At 53.4% G+C, this 20,884-nt stretch overlaps 2 protein-coding genes across 6 annotated transcripts; one reads left to right on the top strand and one right to left on the bottom strand.

The window, feature by feature from the left end:
- The first annotated feature begins 5 nt into the window (after positions 1 to 5).
- Positions 6 to 13,125, top strand: MTG2 (mitochondrial ribosome-associated GTPase 2). Of its 5 annotated transcripts, none has more exons than XM_005885588.2 (8): positions 6 to 380; positions 1,768 to 1,876; positions 6,488 to 6,664; positions 8,036 to 8,183; positions 9,643 to 9,758; positions 10,591 to 10,809; positions 11,053 to 11,191; positions 11,934 to 13,125. In XM_005885588.2, exons 3-8 carry the CDS (start codon positions 6,494 to 6,496, stop codon positions 12,326 to 12,328), a joined length of 1,188 nt encoding a protein of 395 aa, XP_005885650.1. In that variant the 5' UTR covers positions 6 to 380; positions 1,768 to 1,876; positions 6,488 to 6,493; the 3' UTR covers positions 12,329 to 13,125. The 5 variants fall into 5 exon arrangements, with proteins under 5 accessions (XP_005885650.1, XP_014388305.1, XP_014388307.1 ...); XM_014532819.1 differs by having other exon boundaries at positions 11,904 to 13,125; XM_014532820.1 differs by lacking the exon at positions 6 to 380 and adding an exon at positions 1,243 to 1,646 and having other exon boundaries at positions 11,904 to 13,125.
- A 4,321-nt stretch (positions 13,126 to 17,446) lies between these two features.
- On the bottom strand, positions 17,447 to 20,878 carry HRH3 (histamine receptor H3). The gene is made up of 2 exons (XM_014532855.1): positions 20,259 to 20,878; positions 17,447 to 19,425 (listed from the first exon to the last, which is right to left on the bottom strand). The coding sequence occupies exons 1-2, from the start codon at positions 20,556 to 20,558 to the stop codon at positions 18,502 to 18,504; spliced, it is 1,224 nt and encodes a 407-aa protein (XP_014388341.1). The 5' UTR covers positions 20,559 to 20,878; the 3' UTR covers positions 17,447 to 18,501.
- Positions 20,879 to 20,884: the final 6 nt, after the last annotated feature.

The raw sequence follows: 20,884 nt of genomic DNA, 5'->3' as shown, positions 1-20,884 counted from the left end.
GTGCGCCTTCCGCGGGGCCCTACGAACGGCCCCCAGCTCCTCCCGTCCCCGCGTTCATGCACCCAATTTAAGGAGCTCAGATACTTCCTTTGACGCACGGACCTAAATACTAAACATTGTCTTCTGGATGCTTCTTTATAATTGTTAGTGGCACAGAACAGCGTTAGCACACACCGGTTTTTATGAACATTTCATTGAAGTGTTATTGCAAGTGCAGCCCTCGACCGCTGGGTGGTTTTCCAGTGAACTCGCTCACACGGCTGCCGTTTGCAGGGAGGCGAGTTTACTGGGTCCGCTCTCTGCTCACCGGCCGGCGGGCGAGGACGGGAGTCCCAGAGGGTGCCTTTGTTTTGTGAAGGCGAGGACCCCGCGGAAAGGAGGTAGGGGAGGCAGAACGCGATTCTCCTAAATGCAAGTTTGCTCTCAGATCTGTTTAAGCAAAGAGAGCACAGCCAACGTTAAGAAGCAGAACGCTGGCTCCTTTGAAGTTAACCTTGGGAAGTGGTTGTGTGTGCATACTTCACTTGGAAGGTTCCTACCGGGAGGCCAGAGGACACTGTGACTTGGGCCAGCTGCTTCACCTCGGAGCCCCAGCCTCCCCTGCTCTAAAATTGGCATAAAAAATGTCAGGGTCAGGAATCATGGCCCCATCACATAGGAGAATTTAAGGAGGGTTTCTGAAGGGAGAGTGGGGAAACGGTAGAGGTGGTGTTTTAACCTGGAGGGGTGACATTGGAGTTGCTTCCACCCCTAGACAGCAAGGCACAAGGGGAGGGGCAGTTACAGAAGACAGCAGTGCCATCTAGGGATCGAGCGGGGCAGGGAAGTCACCCTCCTGGCCTCCTGCTCCTCCAGTCTCTGCCAGAGATCGGGAGCCCAGGGGCAGGTCCTCGAAGCAGCAGGACACCCATGTGCACTACTGCCCGCTCATACAGTTATTGTAAGGAATAAATATAAAAGTTTCTGTACAAGGTCAGGCTGAGGTTCCTGGCAATAATAACTCCCATGGCCCAGTAGAACTGAACTTCACACTTTAGGGAACAAAGTAGCTATATCTGAAGCGTAGCCCTTGCCGTGTGACTCTCCAGTCTTTATTTAAAAAAAAAGAAATGGTTTTTGGTTTTATTCATTTCAAGGAGAGGGAGAGAGGGCTAGAAAGAAACATCAATGATGAGGGAGAATCAGCCGCCTCCTGCACACCCTTTACTGGGCTTGAGCCTGCAACCCGGGCCTGTGCCCTGACCAGGAATGGTCATGGGTCGACGGTCACTGAGCCACACCGGCTGGGCTCTCGAGTCTTTCTAAAGCCCCATCCTGGAATCAAAGTTCGTCCAACTTGGACCAGGGCTTTTGTACGCACAGTCTCATCTTTTGTACTCTGCTCACCTGGCCAGGTAAACGTGTTGAGGTGGACACATTCCCATCTGTGCTGTCCAGTTTGGTGCCCACTGGCCACATGTGGCCGTGAGTGCTTGGAATGTGGCTTGAATGACTGAGTTTTTACATTTTCAAGTTTTTTAATTGATTTAAATTTAGTAGCCACATGTGGCCAATGGGTAGCTTATTGGACAGCACAGGTACAGCATTAGAAGGAAAATGAAGACCAAGTAACAGTGTGAGACACAGCTGAATGGTTCACCTGGCAGGTACTGGTTCAGTGGGTTTTCCAAACAGAGATCGAAGGGCTGAAGGGGGATGTACTCCAAGTTAGGCCAGGTGGGCGGCCAGGTTTCTGGTTGGCTTTGTCACTGTTCACCTTTTCTGCAGTCCATCTTCAGGTTTCATGTTGCCAGGGCGGGGAAGCCTGGTTTCTGCCACCTCGGCACAGATGGCATCGCTTGCCAGCGGGCTTAGCTGCATGCAGTGTTGGTGATCGGTGAGTTGTTGTTTTTCCTTTAACAACCTGTTTTCATACTCCACTTCAGCCTGTCCCATCTCACAGCAGCACGGCCTTGGGTAGGTCATTTTACCTTGTCTCAGTTTCCTCATTTTCTTTACAGAATTGTTATGAGGACTAGATGACCTAATTCCTGAACGATGCCAAGGATAGAATGCTGCAGAGAGTGAGGCAGGGGTTTCGAATGTTTATCGTTGAACTTATGTCCAGGAACTTTTTGTAACTAGTGTTACTGCCAATGCAGTTGTTTGCTGCTTGTATATAAGAATACAATTGATTTGTGTGTGTTAATCTTGTAACCTGCAACCTTGCTTGGTTCATTTATTAATTCTAATCAGGTTTTGTAGATTTCTATGGAAAAAATCAGACCTATATTTTGTCTTTACTTTTTTAAAAAAAAATTCTTTATTGCAGCCCTGGCTGGTGTGACTCAGTCATTTGAGTGTCATCCTGTGCACTGAGAGGTCCCCGGTTGATTCCTGGTCAGGGCACATGCTGGGGTGTGGGCTTGATCCCCAGTAGGGGGCGTACAGGAGGCAGCCAACTGATGTTTCTCTCTCATCAATGTTTCAATCCCTCTTTCTAAAATCAATAAAAAAATATTTTTTAAAAAGAAATTCCTTTAAAAAAATTCTTTATTACAGTGTCTAAAAGACAGTGTCACACAGAAGGGGTAGGTAGGCAAGGGCATCCTTCAGTCTTTCTCCAGTCAGTGTGGTGTTGGCTGTGGCCTCTGTCAGTCTGACAGTGTCCCCTTCCCTTCCCAGTGACACTTCATTTCCCTGCTCGGGAGTAGGTGCGGGCTTTGCCAGATGTGACAGTCAGTGTGGGATCCCGCTGCTGATGGCGCCTCGTGTCCCAGCGTCACCCTGCTTGGTCCTGCAGTGTGATGTGCAGGACGCAGTTGGACACGACGTTGCTGGGATTGTTTGCCTCTGTATTCACGATCATTTCCTTTCCCGTAATGTCAGCTGGGTATTGGGGCGTCTCTGGCCTCATGACATGGTTTGGGTGTAGTCTCACGTCTTCCGTTTTCTGAGAAGGTTCATGTGAGACCGCTGTTACTACTTCTGGGATGTTTGATGGAATTTACCAGTAAAGCAGCCTGAGTCTGGAGTTTTCTTATGGGGAATGTTCTTTAATAACAAATTCAACTCCTTTAGTAGTTACGAGTGATTGACATTTTCTGTTTCTTCTCTGTTTTCTTTATGGGTTTTTTTTCTTTTTTGTTTTGTTTTTATTTCTTCTTCTGTCTTTGTGGTAAGGTGCATTTTTCAGGAACTTGCTGAGTTTGAGGCACAAGTGGTTCCTTGGTGTTCTCTTGCCCTTTGATGCCTGCAGGGCTCATGCGGGTGACCCCTTTTTGTTGTTGTTAATCCTCACCCGAAAATATTATTTTTTCCATTGATTTTTAGGGAGAGTGGAAGGGAGGGAGGGAGGAGGGAGAAAGAAAGAAAAACATCAATGTGAGAGAGACACATTGATTGGTTGCCTTTGCAGGAGATCAAACCTGCAACCCAGGTATGTGCCCTGCCCTTGACCCGGAATCAAACCCGAGACTCTTTGATGCGCAGGCTGATGCTCTAATCCAGCGGTTCTCAACCTGTGGGTCGAACGACCCTTTCACAGGGGTCGGCTAAGACCATCGGAAAACACATAATTACATATTGTTTTTGTGATTAGTCACTATGCTTTAATTATGTTCAATTTGTAACAATGAAATTGGGGGTCACCACAACATGAGGAACTGTATTAAAGGGTCGCGGCATTAGAAAGGTTGAGAACCACTGCTCTAATCATTTAACCACACCAGCCAGGGCTCAGGTGACATTTTTTATGTTCCTGGCCTTGTGGTTTGTGTCCTCTTACTTCCTTGATCCCTCTAGCATCCGGGGTTTGTCCACTCTGCATATATATGTGTGTGTGTGTGTGTGTGTGTGTGTATATATATATTATTTTTTTAAATATATTTTATTGATCCCTACTGGTGATGTGCTCGAAACCAAGGTACATGCCCTTGACTGGAATCGAACCTGGGACCCTTCAGTCCGCAGGCCAATGCTCTAACCACTGAGCAAAACCAGTTAGGGCAACTCTGCTTATATTTTATTTATTTATTTTTATTGTTTATTTTAGTGTGTGTGTGTGTGTGTGTGTGTGTGTTAATCCTCATCCGAGGATATTTTTCCATTGATTTTTTTAATATATTTTTATTGATTTGAGAGAGGAAGGAAGAGGGAGAAAGATAGAAACATCAATGATGCGAAAGAATCATTGATCTGCTGCCTCCTGCATACCCCCTACTGGGGATCGAGTCTGCAACCTGGGCCTGTGCCCTTGACTGGAATCCAACTAGGGACCCTTCAGTCTGCCGGCCTACACTCTATCCACTGAGCCAAACTGCCTAGGGCTAGTGTTTATTGTTTACTAGAGGCCTGATGCATGAAATTGGTGCAAGAGTAGGCCTTCCTTCCCCCAGCTGTCAGCACCAGCTTCCCTCTGGCACCCGGGACCCAGGCTTCCCTCCAGCACCTGGGATCCAAACTGGGCTTCCCTCCGGCCGCCAGCAAGCAGGCCCCCGGGACCCAGGCCCTCCCTCACAGCCCTGGCTTCATCGGGAAGGTCGTCTGGAAGAATGGCCAGTCTAATTAGCATATTACGCTTTTATTGTTATAGAAGATTAGGTTTCACACCATTAAGTCATTTAATCCTCACAATCCTACAAGGTTAAGTACCAGTTATGATCCCCATTTTACAAAAAACTGAAGCACAAGCAAATCATTCCGTCAGTTGTTGAGCTGTCAATCTTAGTTTCATAGGGCCGCCGTGACAAAGAACCAGACGTTTATTCTCTCACAGTCTGGGTGCCAGAAGGCCAAAGTCAAGGTGTCAGCAGGGCCATGCTCCCTTTAAGACTCTGGGTCGAGCCTTGTCCGGGGTTGCAGCAGCCATTCCTGGTGCTCCTGGTCTCACAGCTGACCCGCTCCCGTCTCTGCCTCCCTCACCACAGGACCATCTTCTCACATGTGGTTTTCCATGTGTGTTTTCAACAGGCCAGTCAGGGCTGCCGTATGTTTTCCGTTGTCAGTTTTCTGTTTCATTTGTTTCTGGTTTTTATTATTTCTTTCCTTCTGTTTACTTTGCTTTTTTCTTTCTGGTTTCTGGACTTAGAACCTTACATCACTAATTTTAGACCTTTCTTCAATTACTAAGAGAAGCATTTACAGCTATGGTGGTTGCCACTTACCCACAGTTTACTTTCCAAGGTTTCAGTTACCCGAGGTCAGCTGACATTCAGAAATGTTAACTGTAGGCCTGGTCAGTGTTGCTCAGTGGATAAGCATCAATCCAGGAACCAAGCGGTCATTGGTTCCACTCCTGGTCCAGACACATGCCCAGGTTGTGGACTTGATCCCCCAGTAGGGGGTGTGCACGAGGCAGCCAATCCATGATGTTTCTGTCTCATCGATGTTTCTATCTCTCTATCCGTCTCTCTAAAAATCAATAAGAACATGTTGTTTAAAAATAGAGTTGGTTCTCTTTAAAAAAAAAAAATGTTGCCTGGACAGTGTGGCTTAGTGATTGAGTGTCAACCTAGGGGGCGTGCAGGAGACAGCTGATCAGTGGTTCTCATCATTGATGTTTCTATCTCCCTCTCCCTTACTCTTTGGAATTAATAAAAATATAAATTTTAAAAAGAAATGTTAAATGGAAAATTTCAGAAATAAACAATTCGTAAGTTTTAAATTGCACCTTGTTCTGAGCAGCGTGATGGAATTTTTTGCTGCTGTCCCGCCCCTTTGTCTAGGTCTCCACATCCCCATTAGTCACTTAGTAGCCACCTTGGTTATCGCAGAGACAGAGACACCACCAGACAGCACGTCACATGACCTTATAGCATTTTGTTACAATGGCTCTATTTTATCATTATTGTTGTTAATCCTATACTGTGTCTAATTTATTAATTGAACTTTATCATAGGCATATATAGGTATATATGGGAAGAAACATAGTGTCTATAGGGTTTGGTACTATCCGAGGACTCAGGTCTTGGCCTCTGTCCCCGTGGATGGGGAGGAGGGACGACTGTAAGTTACCCTCTGAGCACTACATGACCTGCATCCCATAAACTTTGGATGATCACTTGGGTCAAAATATTTTGATTTTGATTTCTTCTACCTATTGGCTTAGTTAGAAGAGCTGTTTCATCTCCAGTTTGACATTTAAACTGCACAAGATAATAGCGCAGCATTTGTGTAAATGGTGCTTTAATTTTTTCAGGAATTTTTATTTTAGGCTTCGATTTCCTGTCATAGTTTCATTTAGCAGATACTTGGTATTCGATGGGGGAGTGTTTCCAGGGTCGAGAGAGGTTTAATGACAAACCCTGTCTACACAAACCTGGCCCCAGGTAGCCTAGGCCGACGGGGCAGGTGACTCTTCATGACTCAGGGTCCAGCATGGCAAGTGACAGGAGAAAGTCATAGTCTGCAGTTACTTATTTGTTCCAAAAACATCCATGAGATTTTAGTTTGTTTGAAGTTCACGTGTAAACCAGGGACCTTATTTTGCCAATTTGACTTTTGTTAGGAAGCCATGATGCCTGGGAGGCTGTTCTCCGCAGGATCCCGGAGCGCGTTGGAGGGCCTGGGGCACTGGGCCCTGGGCCGGCTCCTGCAGTGCACTGCCCCCCGGCTGCTCTCGCTCAGCTGTGCGGACTGTGCCAAGGAACCCTCCAGAAAGAAACTGCTCTCCGAGAAAAAACTGGTGAGACCTGACCGGGAAGGAACTGATCTGAAGCTTCCCTCTCACAGGCATTGTTGTGAGTTCTCGTTGTCGTGTCTCCATCTGTCCTGATTATATGATTGAAGGGACACAGGTAGGACTTGAAAATGATGAAATGAAACTTACCATGTAAAACATGAGTGAGAAAAAACAAACATGAGTGTGCTTTACTTTATTCAAGGACAGCCCCACCTCATTTCCTCCCCAGCGGGGCTCCAGATCAGCAGAACTTCCTTGGAGAAGCGCCGGTGCTCAGAGCAGTGTCCGTAGCACTGTCTTTGCCCAGCGGAGAAAATGGAGCCGGGCTTTACCTCCATGTGCTCGTCAGTGTGTATATTTTTATTGATGTCAGGAAGGGAGAGGGAAAGAGAGAGAGAAACATCAGTGATGAAAGAGAATCACTGATTGGCTGCCTCCTGCACGCCCCCCACTGGAGATCGAGTCCACAACATGGGCATGTGCCCTGACTGGGAATTGAACCATGACCTCCTGGTTCGTAGATCAACGCTCAACCACTGAGCCACAGCAGCTAGGCATCCATTGGATGGATTTTGCATGTTGGCATACAGCAAAATTATATGCTAAGTTTTAAAAATAGTAATTCATGGTTGGTGGTGCCAAAAATTCTGAAAATATTTGTGCTTTCTTAAAACAACAATCTGTGTATCAGGTGGAGGGGCAGATGCCCTGGGTCTGGTGGAGGGCCAGGTGCTGGCCAGTCTGTCTCTGCACAGCGCAGGAAGCAGGTGGACTCCCAGGACAGGATGGCCTGCTGGGTGGCACCTTGGTGCCTCGCCCTGGCTTCTTGGGTAGCTGAACTTGTTGTTGGAGCCAATAGCTATTCAACAGTCCCCTGCTTGGTTTCAGTTCTTTAGCTGGAACTGAAGAGACCTGGAGAGACATCCACCCTCCCATAGGAGCGCTCTCTGCATCGCTGAGTTTACAAATGAGCCCTATTCAGGCAGGCCGAGGAGATGCCCTTCAGTGATGTTTCTGTTTGAAAAAGCTGAGATGACGCCTTGTTTCAGGAATATTTTCTAAACCTGTTTCCTCAAGTTGGGCATGTTGAGTCTGTCACTGAGTATGTTTTCCTCACTCTGCACGTCTGTGGGAGCTGTTTCCTCACTCTGCACGTCTGTGGGAACTGTTTCCTCACTCTGCACGTCTGTGGGAACTGTTTCCTCACTCTGCACGTCTGTGGGAACTGTTCTTACATTTGCATTTTAGCAGAGGTTAGTGATAGTAGCATCATTGACCTCTAATTTGAAAGCACGGCAGTGAGAAAGGTGCTCCGGGGCTGCTTGGCTAGAGGATTGCAGCATTCGTGACGAACCGGGTCTGTGCTCTCTGCAGAAAAGGCATTTTGTGGACCATCGCCGGGTGCTTGTCCGAGGGGGACGCGGAGGCGACGGGGTGAGCTGCTTCCACAGTGAGCCCCGGAAGGAGTTTGGGGGTCCCGATGGTGGCGATGGAGGCAACGGTGGCCACATCATCCTGAGAGGCAGGTGCTCTGAGGGGCAGCTTGGGCAGGACCACTGTGTCTGCACATGTTGGGGCAGAAAGTTTCCACCTTCTCATCCTGACAGGAATTTGAATTCAGAAGTTGATGTATGGGCATCATTTTTGTTAAATTATGTGAATGTTTACATTTAAATAATGCACCCAAACCCAACTTTGATAGTGGGTTTTAAAAAGAATTTCAGGTACACAGAGATATCTTACTATCAGGAAACCTAACATTATAGTAAGACAGTCAGAGGATAAATGTATGCTACCATCTCCGTAAATGCTGGTGGGAGGGTATTGATTACTCAGCACATTTTTAGCACTGGAAACTTAGTAGATATCAGAACAATAAAATGTAACTACTTTTAAATTGGAAACATTCCCAACTAATAAAGTGTAGCTATTTAAAAATTGATAACATTGTGGGTAATTTTGAATTTTTCAGAAATTGTAGTACTTTTTTGAAAGAAGATAAGAATTTATAGCTTTTTAAAATATCACTTTGCTACTTTAGTAACTTCTGCTCTGGCTTTGTTCTGTTTCCATGTGCATTCCTAATGTTCCGGAACTAGACTAAAGAAAGTTAACAATATGCAGCCGATTTTGTTTTTTTGTTGTTTTTTTTAAAAATATATTTTTATTGATTTTTTACAGAGAGAAAGGGAGAGAGACAGAGAGTCAGAAACATCGATGAGAGAGAAACATCGACTAGCTGCCTCCTGCACACCTCCCACTGGGGGTGCGCACGCAACCAAGGTACATGCCCTTGATCGGAATCGGGCCTGGGACCTTTCAGTCTGCAGGCCAATGCTCTATCCACTGAGCCAAACCAGTCTTGGCCGATTTTGGGTTTTTTTTTAAAGTAGACTTGTATTTTATCTATTTTTTAAATTGTTAGCACTATTGTTATGGAGACTATTTTTAGTTATTATTTTTTAATCCTCACCCAAGGATAATTTTCCATTGATTTTTTAAAATATATATATATTTTTATTGATTTCAGAGAGGAAGGGAGAGGGAGAAAGAGATAGAAACATCAATGATGAGAATCATTGATCGGCTGCCTCCTGCACACCCCCTATTGGGGATGGAGCCTGCAACCCAGGCATATGCCCTTGACCAGAATCGAACCCGGGACCCTTGAGTCCGCAGGCCGATGCTTTATTCACTGAGCCAAACTGGCTAGGGCTTTTCCATTGATTTTTAGAGAGAGTGGAAGAGAGAGGGAAAGACAGAAATATTTATTGATGTGAGAGACACACATCGATTGGTTGCCTCCTGCACAAGTCCCATTCAGGGCCCAGTGAGGGAGGAGCCAGCAACCGAGATACGTGCCCTTGACTGGAATCGAACTCGGGACCCTTTGGTCCACAGGTCAACGCTCCATCCACTGAGCCAAACCAGCGAGGGCCCGATTTTGTTTTTAACACGAACATGAAGGTTCTCTCTTTTAGTCGACCGACAACTCAAGTCACTGTCCTCGGTCCTGTCCCAGTACCAGGGCTTTGATGGAGAAGACGGTGGCAGGAAAAACTGCTTCGGGCGAAGTGGCGCTCTCCTCTATGTCCGGGTAAGCCCCATCTGCAGAGCATGCCCTGCCCCAAGTCCAGACCTTCAGGCTCCTCAGGTTCCCAGCTGTGGTCCACAGGGGCCCATGGCCTGAACCACACAGACATCTCCCACAGAGCAAATCTCAGCCTGGACTTTGTACTGATTTTTATACCATGTGCTGTATGACGTGTTGAAAAAGTCACAAAATCGCCCTGGCAGGATTTGCTCGGTGGTTAGAGCATTGGCCTGAGGACTGAAGGGTTGCGGGTTCGATTGCTGGTCAAGGGCATGTACCTTGGTTGCAGGTTCAGTCCCCCGCCCCAGATGGGGCTCGAGCAGGAGGCTACCAATCTATGTGTCTTCCTCACATCAATATTTCTCTCCCTTTCTCTCTCTCCTTCACACCACCCCCTCCACCTCCTTTCCCTTCCACTCTCTAAAAATCAATGGAAAAGATATCCTCACTCCTCCGGTGATATTTTTTTTTAAGTCTCAAAATCATTACATTTTACAAAAAGGGAACCCACAGGTCCCCAGTCTGTCTCACCTTGGCCCAGGAGCCACCCGCTGTCCCCACTCTCTCGGGCCCTCTGAGCACTCTGTTAGCTCAGCGTTTCTGCTGCATCAGCTCACCTCATGGGTTAGAAACACGGTTTGAAAAGCCGTGTGCACAGTTCCCAGGGGTGCCGCCAGCCCGTGAAATCCTTGGAGGGCTGGGACCTGTCTCCTGGAACTCAGTGGCTCTGGAGGGGCTCCTCGCTGGGTCCCACCCTGCACCCCCTCCCAAACAGAAAGCACCTGGTCTGGCCATTGTCTTTCTGCTCCCCGACAAATGCTTCATTATTTTTCAGGTCCCCATGGGCACTTTAGTAAAGGAGGGAAACAAAGTTGTGGCTGACCTCTCACGCCCCGGGGATGAGTATGTGGCCGCTCTGGGCGGGGCAGGAGGAAAGGGCAACCGCTTTTTCCTGGCCAACGATAACCGCGCGCCCGTCACCTGCACCTCTGGGGAGCCTGGGCAGGAGCGGGAACTCTTCCTGGAGCTCAAGACCATGGCCCACGCTGGCATGGTGGGTATCACTGAGCCCCAGTGGGAGGAGGGGGTGCTTTGCACACTGCGCTGTGGAAAAGTGGTTTCTAGTGGATGGGGTATGCCACCAGCCTGCAGGAGAGGGGCAACTCACCCCAGTTGGCCTCCTGTGACCTTGAACAGGGGCTATGCCCTCACCTGTGTGGTTCCCAATCCTGAGATTCACCCCGATCTCGGTCTGTCCCAGATGGAGGAAATGGTAGCACATCCCCCTGTCTTGCAGGTCGGATTCCCCAACGCAGGCAAGTCCTCGCTTCTCCAGGCCATTTCAAATGCAAAGCCCGCCGTGGCTGCCTACCCGTTCACGACCTTGAATCCCCACGTGGGCATTGTGCACTATGAGGACCACCAGCAAGTAGCAGGTAGACCTCCCGAAGGTGGGGGTTGTGAGGTGGGTCATTCGGAACCGTTAGCAAGCAGCTTTCTGCCTGAAAAGCAGCATCATTTTTCCTAAGTGAACAGTTGTGATTCTGTGGCCATTAGTTAGGGTTTACACTTTCATCCCACCCGATGCCGACGTCTGTGGGTGCAACCAGGAATTAGAATGTAAATTTCTGACCTGGGAAGGCTGTTCCTTCCTGCTGCCTCTACTCCCCTTCCGCTTGGGAACTCAGCAGTGCCAGTCATGGAGCCCGCTGTGATTTTAAAGCTTTCCCATTACCATTCTGAGATAAGGAAACTTTCCCCAGAAGATAACGTACCCATTAAAAATAGCAAGCCTGCTGGTAGGTAGCTCTGTTTCTATGGCACTTTCCATTCACCAGGTACTCTGTGATAATCAAATCTATCAGTAATCAAATTATTAATGGGTTACAGGAAGCAGGGTCCTCCTTTTAAAATCATTTTTGAAGCCAGAAAGACTGGAATGTGTAATTCCAGTGAATAAATGTTCCTTATGAGATGGATCTGTCACTGTGCCTGTCACCCAAATGTTTCCAAGCGTCTTGTGAAACTCAAAGCTGAAATGCCTTCGTGGCAATTGGCCTGATGAGTCACCGAGTCAGTAACTCAATCGACGTGGGTTTAAGGTGTTCCTTGAAAGGAAAGTCTTAGACCTCGGGGAACGGGCCGGAGGTGGCCCGGCCCCCTGCTCTGTCTCCGCAGTGGCCGACGTGCCGGGCATCATCCGAGGCGCGCACCAGAACCGAGGCCTGGGGTTGGCCTTCCTCAGGCACATCGAGCGCTGCGGCTTCCTCCTGTTCGTGGTGGACCTGGCAGCGCCAGAGCCCTGGACCCAAGTCGAGGACCTGAAGTACGAGCTGGAGAAGTACAAGCAAGGCCTGTCTGAGCGGCCCCATGTCGTCGTCGCCAATAAGATTGACCTCCCTCAGGCGCGAGCCAACCTGCCGACGCTGCAGGCCCACCTGGGCGAGAAGGCCATCGCCCTGTCGGCGGTCACGGGTGAGAACCTGGAGGAGCTGCTGCTGCGCATCAAGGAGCTGCATGATGAGCACACGGCTGCCAACCTGGCGCAGGGCCACCAGCCGCTCAGGTGGTAGCATGTGGCTCTTTGCGGTAGGAGCTACAGGTGGCACCTTCCCACTCAGCTCAGGCCTCTAAGGCCCCGGCAGCCTGCTCCCGGTGCTTCCTGCACCCTCAGCCTGCTCTCTGGCACCCTGAGAGGGGCTTGTCCCGGAGCTATCCCCTGAGTAGTAGGAACCATGCTGCCCTGTGTGCAGGGAGCCAGCACAGCCGGATATGAGCCAGAGGCACCGTCCGGTTCCTAAGTGCCAGCCCACACGTGAGCAGCTGTCACGCTGGACATGAGAGTCCTTGGCTGTCCCCACACCCTGCAGAGCAGCCGGGGACAGGCGCCATGCTCTGCTCGGATGCCGCCATCTGAGCACTGAGGCGCCTCCCCTGTTGTCCTCAGACTGCGCCAAGCTCTGGGAGCTGAACATGGCATTGACTTCACGACTGAATGCACCCAATATCCGGCCGGAGACGCAGCTTCTAACGCTCATCTGTGCAGAGAGTTATTAGCTGATGGTGGCCTGGCTCCGAGAGGACATGGGCTGGGTCCCCCCTTCGCTGTCCCTGCAGGGATCAGAGAGACTGCTGGGCCTGCACCTACCACCAGCCTATTGTCAGCGCAGAGAACCCCAGAGGCCAGGCCAGCTAGTCCATGGAGCGTCTGTCTCTGCCGAGTGGTAGCAGCTAAGAGGCTGGATGCTCCATAAGCCACCCTGCCCACTGGCGCAGGGGACCGGTGAGGGTGGCGCACTGCTGCCCACTAGCTCATCCACTAGCGCACTCTGCAGCCACTGTTTCCCCAAATAAAATCTAATGCTTCTGACCTGTCCCCAAGGGCCCTTCAGGGAGGAATGGAGGGGACGGGAGGAATCAGGAGAAGGGGCCTGGGCCTAGGTGTCTTCTGCGAGTGGCAGTCATCGCTGAGAGGCTATTCAGGAGTTCGAGTGCGTGGGAGGGCACGAGCCCTGTCCTGCTCCCTGTCTGCACGCCAGGGCCCTGTGTTCTACAACCAGAGGTGGTGTCTGCGTCTGGTCGCTCGCTCAGGCCCACAGGCTTTCACAGGACACAGGCCGTTGCCCAAGGCCTGTGTCTCGGTGGCTGCCCAGGAAGATGTGCCTTCCCTCCAGGAGCACGCCGAGGGCAGGGTCTCGCCCTGTTCCGGCTGTGTCCCGGCAGCCTCGGGACCCAGGGACCCTGCACAGAGAAGGCACGACAGACGTCTGGGGAATGAAGGAGTGAATGGTGGCCTGTGTTAGCTGCGTCCAGGTTTCCTTTACTTTGAAGGTATTTGTAAAGGGCAAGTGGTGGGTGCCGAGTGCCTCACATCCTGTGCCGCCGCTGCTCCTGCCCCCTGCCACCCCTCTGGCCATTTCTGTGAGTCATCTGTCCTGAGGCTGTTCAGCTGTTTCTTCATTGCAGTCTGGGCACCTCCATCCACATCTCATCCATTGAAAAGGACTTTGCTTTCTCACGTCTCCCTGCCCCTCGCCCCAGTGACCTGGGTCTGCATGTGAGGCTGGCCGTGTGCACAGTGGCGCAAGGCGCAGATCTGGTCCAGGAGCTGCCCTGCGTTTACTGGCCTCATTTTCTCTGCCTCTGGGTCCTGTCTCTGGCCACAGTGGCTGTCACCTGGTTGCCTCTCTGGAAGCAGGTCTGAGGATGGGGACCTAAGCTTCAGGATGCGGGGTTTCCTAAATTCCCGTTTCCAGCCTAATTTTCAGAGTTCCCGTGTCTAGGGGCAGGGCTCCCCAGGGGGCAGCAGCTGCCCTGTCCCCACCCCCCACAAGGTCCCCACCCTGCCCACCCCTGGAAAGCTCTCTCAGTCCTCCCTTGCCCTTCGAGGAGGCTCATGCCTTCCTAATTCCTTTTCTGTTGTAGTGGGGCCTCAGCAGGAGCCGTGGGCACACAGGGTCGCAAGGGTCTGGGAAAACCAGGGGAGAGCATCATGCTCGCTCAGGACTAGAAATCTGTCTTGGAAAGCACCTCGGCTTCAGCAGATACAAGCAGGGCCAGCGGCACAGCTCTGCCTTCCCCTCCTGCTGGGCCGCCTGCCCCGCCCCGCCCTGCAAGATACGGAAAGCCACTGCGGCCTGGGCCTTGCTGCTCCCCTTGCCCTGCCTCCGGGGATGCCGGCCACTGAGATGAGGACCCTCGGGGTCACCAGCGAGAGGCCCGAGAGGAGCACTGCCTGCCCTTCTGGCCTCTCGGGAAGCTGAGGTTCTGCACGCTGAGGGGTCAGCTGGGGCGGGAAGAGGACAGAAGGCAGAGGGCTGCCCTCCTGCAGCTCAGCTCCGAGCCGGGTTTGCTGGACTTTAAAGATTGCCCAGCAGTGAAATTGCATTTAAAGATCATCAACTTGGTCCTGTTTAAATTTGGTGTGACTTTGGGGGTCACAGATGCCTTTTTAGTCCATTGCAGTTCCCACAGTGTTACCCCTCCATCCTCTCATCCAAAGCCACCTTTCTTCCCTTCTTTCTTTCTCTTTTGAACGACATGTTTGTGCCTCTCAGATTTGCCTGACAAACTTCAAACTGGGGCACTAGCTCTGGACACAATGCCCATTTCCCTGGGGCAGCGTCCTCCCGTCGGCCCACAGCCTAGTCCCAGGCTCTCAGGAGCCCTCCTGGGACGTGCCTCCAGACATCATTTTGCTCCCCATTGAGAGAGGGGCACTGAGTTGGTCTTCATGAGGGCACAGTGCTGCGGGGACCACCTCGCGTGCCGCTGCCCATGGTGCCCAAGGGAGGACCCAGCGGGGTCCTGGCCCCCCTGACTGCTGAGTGTGGGGGCTGGGTGCATCACCCTGTCTCTGAAGCCCCAGTTTTCGTGTCTACGTAGTGGATGTGTGAGCACCCCTCATGGGGTGGCTACAAGGACATGGGGTGCTCCAGTAAATGTTGGTGGATTCTTTGTACCCTCAAGCTCAGTCATGAGGGTCAGGCTGGGATAGGGGATGCAGGGAGGTAATGGCCAGCCACATGGGTCCCCACGGCTCAGGGCTCCAGAGTCCCTGCTGAGCAAGCCCCCCTCCCTCATCATGGCCCTGACTCCCCAAAGGACGTGTTGGTTAGCTGGGCCTTTTCTGGAAGGATCAGAGGTGGCCTGCTGGGCACCCTGAGAGCTGAGGGTCTTTATTCCAGGCTGGAAAGGGCCCTCGCCCCACACGAGCTGTTCTGGGCACCTCCAGAGCCACAACAGGGCACCTGCAGCCAGTGCCAGCCCGAGGGGCCCAGGCAGGAGGACGCTGCAGGCTGTCTGGTCCTGGGCTGACCCTCAGCCCCTCCAGCCTGGCCACAGCCCCTCCTGCATCTGGAGAACTGGCAGGTGCCCTGCTGGGAGCCAGGTCGCCCAGGGAATGTGGAAGGAATGAGCTGTCAGCTCCTCCGAGAGGCTCCCTTGGATTGTGAGCTGGGCCACCCTCCTCTGGGGCCTCTGCCCTGCTTACAGCCCTGCAGCCCCCAATCTCATGGAAGTGGCCCCACTTATCTGCCAGATGTTTGTTTATGCGTCTCCTAGCAGCCAGCCTGGCACACAGTAGGTGCTCAATAAACATCCGCAGCAGGGGGTGGGGGAAGGGCTTTGTCTCTGGCCCAGTGTGGGATTCAGGAGAAAGGCCCCTGGTGTGTTTGTTTGCTGCTGGGCCAGGCCCAATGGGCTGGGTGACTTTCTTCTCTCCTCCTCCATCCCCTTGCGGAGCAGCACTTTCCAGAGATTGAAGGCAAAATTGCTTGAAAGCCTGTGCTTTTATCCTCCAATTTGTAGCCATTTAGCAGGGCTGGGCGGAGGGGCAGTGAGGGCTCTGGCTGTGCTGTCTGCAGGGAGGTGCCCGCCGCCGCCGCTGCTGCAGAGAATGGAGAACAAGTCCTTTGTCCTCGCTTGGACGGCCCTGGGCTGAGGGACAGGCGCCTGCGGGGGGCTCAGGCTGGGTCCTGTGGGGCCAGCAGGGTGGCCAATGGCTAGTGTGCAGGCAGCACTCAGCCTTCAGAGCTACCTGCAGGGGTTTCCCTGAGCTCTGGGCCCCGCACATGGTGGTGTCCGCTGTCTCTACTCATGCAGCACACAGCCTCTAGGTCAGTGATGGCGAACCTTTTGAGCTCGGCGAGTCAGCATTTTGGAAAACCCTAAACTTAACTCTGGTGCTGTGTCACATATAGAAATTTTTTGATATTTGCAACCATAGTAAAACAAAGATATATTTTTGATATTTATTTTATATATTTAAGTGCCATTTAACAAAAATCAACCAAAAAAATGAGTTCTCATGTCACCTCTGACACGCCTGTCATAGGTTCGCCATCACTGCTCTAGGGAGCCCCTTTCTCTGGTCACTAGGGAGGGGCCTGCCTAGACCAGAGGGGTCCCCATGGTACAGGGAGAGTGTGAGGGGGCGGGTGCCAGCGGGAAGAGTTCCCCAGGTTCCTGGGAAATAAAGGTGTCGTCAGCTGGGGTGGTACGGTGTCTGCCACAAGGTTGTCATCTTCACGTCTCCGGGCGGCTCTCTCTGCAGAGCGGGACTCGGTGTCGGCACTGACCTGCCTCTGCCGTGGAGAGGCCCTGGGACCCACGCCCAGCTGTCACCGTCTCTGTGTGGGAACGAGTTGGGCTGCCCTGGCCCCTTTCCTGGGGTAAGACCGAGGTCTGCTGCTCCATGAGGAGCCCAGGGCGCATGCAGGTCCTCTCTCCATTGTCACCCCAGTCCTGCCTCCAGGCCTTTGGGCAGGATGGTTTCTCTCCCAGAGATGCTTCCCCTCCCTCTGCTTCCCCCCCCCACCTCCCCGCCCCTCAGCACCACCCCAGGAGCCCGGGGAAGCTTCCCAGATGGAAGTCATGGCCAAGAAAGATGAGAACCTCCTCCTGGGGGCAGGCAGACTGCGGCAGGTGGGGCTTGGGGTGTATTCTCAAGGCTTAGAATGAGTCCCCTGGACAGGTGATGGGGTCCAGCAGCGGGGGCACTGCTGGGCACCTGCCCCTTACTAAGATTAAGCCCTGGTGTGCCAGCCAGGCTGCTTTCTCCCCACTGCAGTCCCCCACTTGGAAGAGAACACTGAGGCCAGGGGAGGGGCAGGCCTGGGTCTCACACCCAGAGTGGCCTGTGTCTCCCTAGCACCCCACTTCAGCCCCCCCCCCAAGTCCTCAGGAATCAGCACCAATAAAAAAATACACTTTACTGTGGACCTCAGAGTCTACAGGGCCGGCTCAACGGGTCCAGGGGGCGTGGAGCATGCAGGGTGCCACAGGGCGCACGGAATGTGGCGAAGCGGACCCTCCACTGGGCACCCGGGCCTGGTCCCTCTGACTGCCCTGCAAGCCTCAGGACCCTCAGGGCAGGCCGGGGCCCTCGGACCCGTCAGCCCCAGGAAACACTGGTTGAGCAGAGGAAGTGGGGTGGCAGCCTGCTGACAGCAGGTATCCGGGCTTTGACCACTTTCAGAGCCACCAGTCCGGCCCAGCACCCGAGCCAGGGGCAGGGTGGGCAGAAGCAGCTGGTGCAGCTCAGCCGGAAACAGCAGCACGAGGAAAGAGGGCGTGGGAGCCCACACCTGCCAATCCTGCCCTGAGCTCCTCTGCAATCTTGTCTCTCTTGATTAAACATCCAAGGAACATCGAGTTCACAGATGTGTTTTCCTCTTCTTTGTCTTCCTGAAACACCCAGAATGGAAAAGCAGAGAACAGCAGCAAGCTGTTGGCACTTTGGGGGCAGAGATAGTTGGAGGAAAGAGGACTGAAGGAGTCGGGCCAGGCTTAAGAAGGGGCAGATGGCTGCAGAGCCGGTAGCCCGGGCCGGTCTGGAGCAAGGGAAGGTGTGCAGGTGTGTGCAGGTGTGTGCAGGCGTGCGTGCACATGCAGGAGCAAACGGCTGGGTAGAAAGCATGGAGCACACGCCACGCGCTTGCTTTGGGAAGAACACCAAGCAGTAACTGTGCAAACGGTGGACCCACTGGTTGCCACACTGTCTGCGGGGAGGTGGACATTGTGGCTAAGACCCCCAGATTGTCCCTCCTGGGGAAGAGAGGATTTGGGTGGCAGGGCTAGCCACTCACATTCCAGTTCAGGCAGTAGGGTCCTCGGCCAGCCCACCAAGCTGCCTTCACGGCAGGCAGGTGGTCTAAGAGAGGCCAGATGGCAAAAGTGTGGGCCGAAGAGGAGGCGGCGGCTGCCCAGAAACCACGGTGTGGGCAGAGGGGCCTGGGTAGCCAGCTCACTTCCAGCAGTGCTCCAGAGAGCTGTGAGGCTGGACCTTGAGCTTGTGGGGGCACAGCAGCTTGGTGAAGGCCCGGCGAAAGCTGTAATGGCACAGTGGATAGAGGACTGGGTTGACTGCTGAGTTGGCCCACAGTAGCCAGAAGGATGTCTCATACCAGTAGTCGGGGACGCAGTGGCCATGGCAGGCAGCCCGGATGATCATCAGGAGGGTGTATGGGGCCCAGCAGAGTCCAAAGATGCTCACGATGATGGCCAGCGACTTGGCCACTTTCTTGTCCCGAGACAGCCGGAAGCGCTGGGTGATGCCCTGGGACACCATCTTCATGCGCTTCTCCAGTGACGCAGAGGACGCCGACGGCTTGGAGCCCCTCTTGAGCGAGCGAGGCCGCTCTGTGCCCCGCGAGGAGCTGCCTGAGCTGGAGGTGGGCGAGTTTGCAGTGCCCCCACCACTGCCCCCCAGGGCTGCCTCCCCTGCCTCAGTGCCAGGGGCCGCCTCGCCGACCCCGGCGCCATACCTGTGCAGTGGCATGGCCTCCCTGTGCCCCTTCTGCCAGCAGCCCCAGCAGCCAGGTGCGGCTGGCGGAGAGGGCTGGGCTTCTGGTCGGGGCTCCGGGCCAGTGGCCTCTCGGACACCGTCCAGCCGGTCGCGGGTGCGCTTCTGGATGTTCAGGTAGATGCTGAGGTTGAAGAAGGTGACGCTGAGGAAGGGCGTGAAGAACTCGAGCGTGGAGGCCGTGATGAGGAAGTACCAGTTGTAGAAGAACTCCGCGTAGCAGTGGCCCTCAGGGATGGAGCTGCCGCCCGACAGGTGCTCCCAGCTCAGGATGGCCGGCCCGTACAGCAGGAAGGCCAGCACCCACACCAGCGCCATCTTCCACACCGCCTGCCGCGTGTTGCCCTGCTGGGCCCTGTAAGAGACCTGCGGGGACATGCTGGGTCAGGCATCTTTTGGATGTCATCTCATTTAATCTTTACAACACCCCCATTACTCTCCCCACTTTCTTTCTGGGTGGCTCAGGGAGGGAGGGACAGACCAGGTGGATCGGCTAAGGGGGCAGAGTGGGTTCGACCCAGGCCTACTGACCTCAAACCCATGCTCTTCGCACTCTGTCCCATGCCCTTCTAGATAGGACACATGTGGCTCCTGAGCAGAGAGCCCTTGGGTGCCCAAAAAAGCCATCAAGGAGAAGACATACGAGCACGGTGAGACTTCTGCTCCGCTGTGCCAGCCTCATGCCCATGTGGCACTGTCATGGGAGCCCAGGCAGTCCAGGGCCCCAGCTCATGGTGGCCACTCACACCAAGGGGAACTGGTGGAGCCAGGAGCTAATGCCTGTCTTTCTGGGATGCACAGAGACACACAGACACACACACAGGCACAGACATACACATACACACAGACCCACACACACAAGGCAGGGGGGTGCTACCAAGGGCCTCTGGCTCAGATCCTCCCTCAGCTCCAAAGACTCTGCACCTGCCCCAAAGAGGAGGCTGAAGTGACCCCCTTCCTTCAGGAACACCTGATGCCAGGTCCAGGTGGTGCCTCCTGCCTGTCCCAGGACCAGTCTACTGGCAGCAAATGACTACTGAGTGGGCAGCTGGCTGTACAGAGTGCCTGGCATGTCAGGAGTGAGGCAAGCGGGACCAAACTCACCTGGCACTGTCCACATCCCCTGCCGGGTGCCTTCTGGGCCACTCCTGACCACCTCCCCCCAGGAGTGAGCGTGGGCACCCGCATCCCAGACTCACAGCGCGGGTAACCGACAGGAACCGGTCATAGCTGATGAGCACGATGTTGAAGACGGAGGACGTGCAGAGTAGATAGTCCACCACCAGCCACAGCTTGCAGAGGCCCCGGCCGAAGGGCCAGCGGCCAGTCAGCACATAGGGCACATACAGTGGAATACAGAAGGCTCCTGGGGGAGAGCAGGGCCGTGGTGGGTCAGAGCCGGACCCGGGTCTGTGGTCAGACCCTCCACAACGCAAAGACAGGCAGGACCTGTCAGTCGCCACCCTTGGCAGCAACCTCACCTTACCCACCCCCTCCATCGTCTCCTAGACACACCCTCTGCCTGGACCTGGCCTTTGACCCCTTCCCAGCCCCCAGGCCCACTAGTGTCCCCTGGGCTTGGGTGCAGGAGGGAAGAGCCTGTGTGGGGACCTCTGGGCACAGGAGCCCCTGGTCCTGATTCAGTGCTTCCCAGGCTTCTTCCTGTCCAGCCCTCCCAGGCCCCAAAGGGAGGAAGGGAGAATTTCCTCCCTCTAGCCCCCTGGGCCCAGGCCCTATCCTGGCTTTGGACAGCCTTTCCTCTTCAGTTCAGAAACCAAGAAAGCCTTTTTCCTGATTCAAAGGGCACTCGGCCACTGCCACGCCA

This window comes from Myotis brandtii, unplaced genomic scaffold (assembly GCF_000412655.1).
Source record: "Myotis brandtii unplaced genomic scaffold, ASM41265v1 scaffold915, whole genome shotgun sequence".
Classification (NCBI taxonomy): Eukaryota; Metazoa; Chordata; class Mammalia; order Chiroptera; family Vespertilionidae; genus Myotis; species Myotis brandtii.
This window is presented reverse-complemented; position numbering and strand designations above follow the sequence as displayed.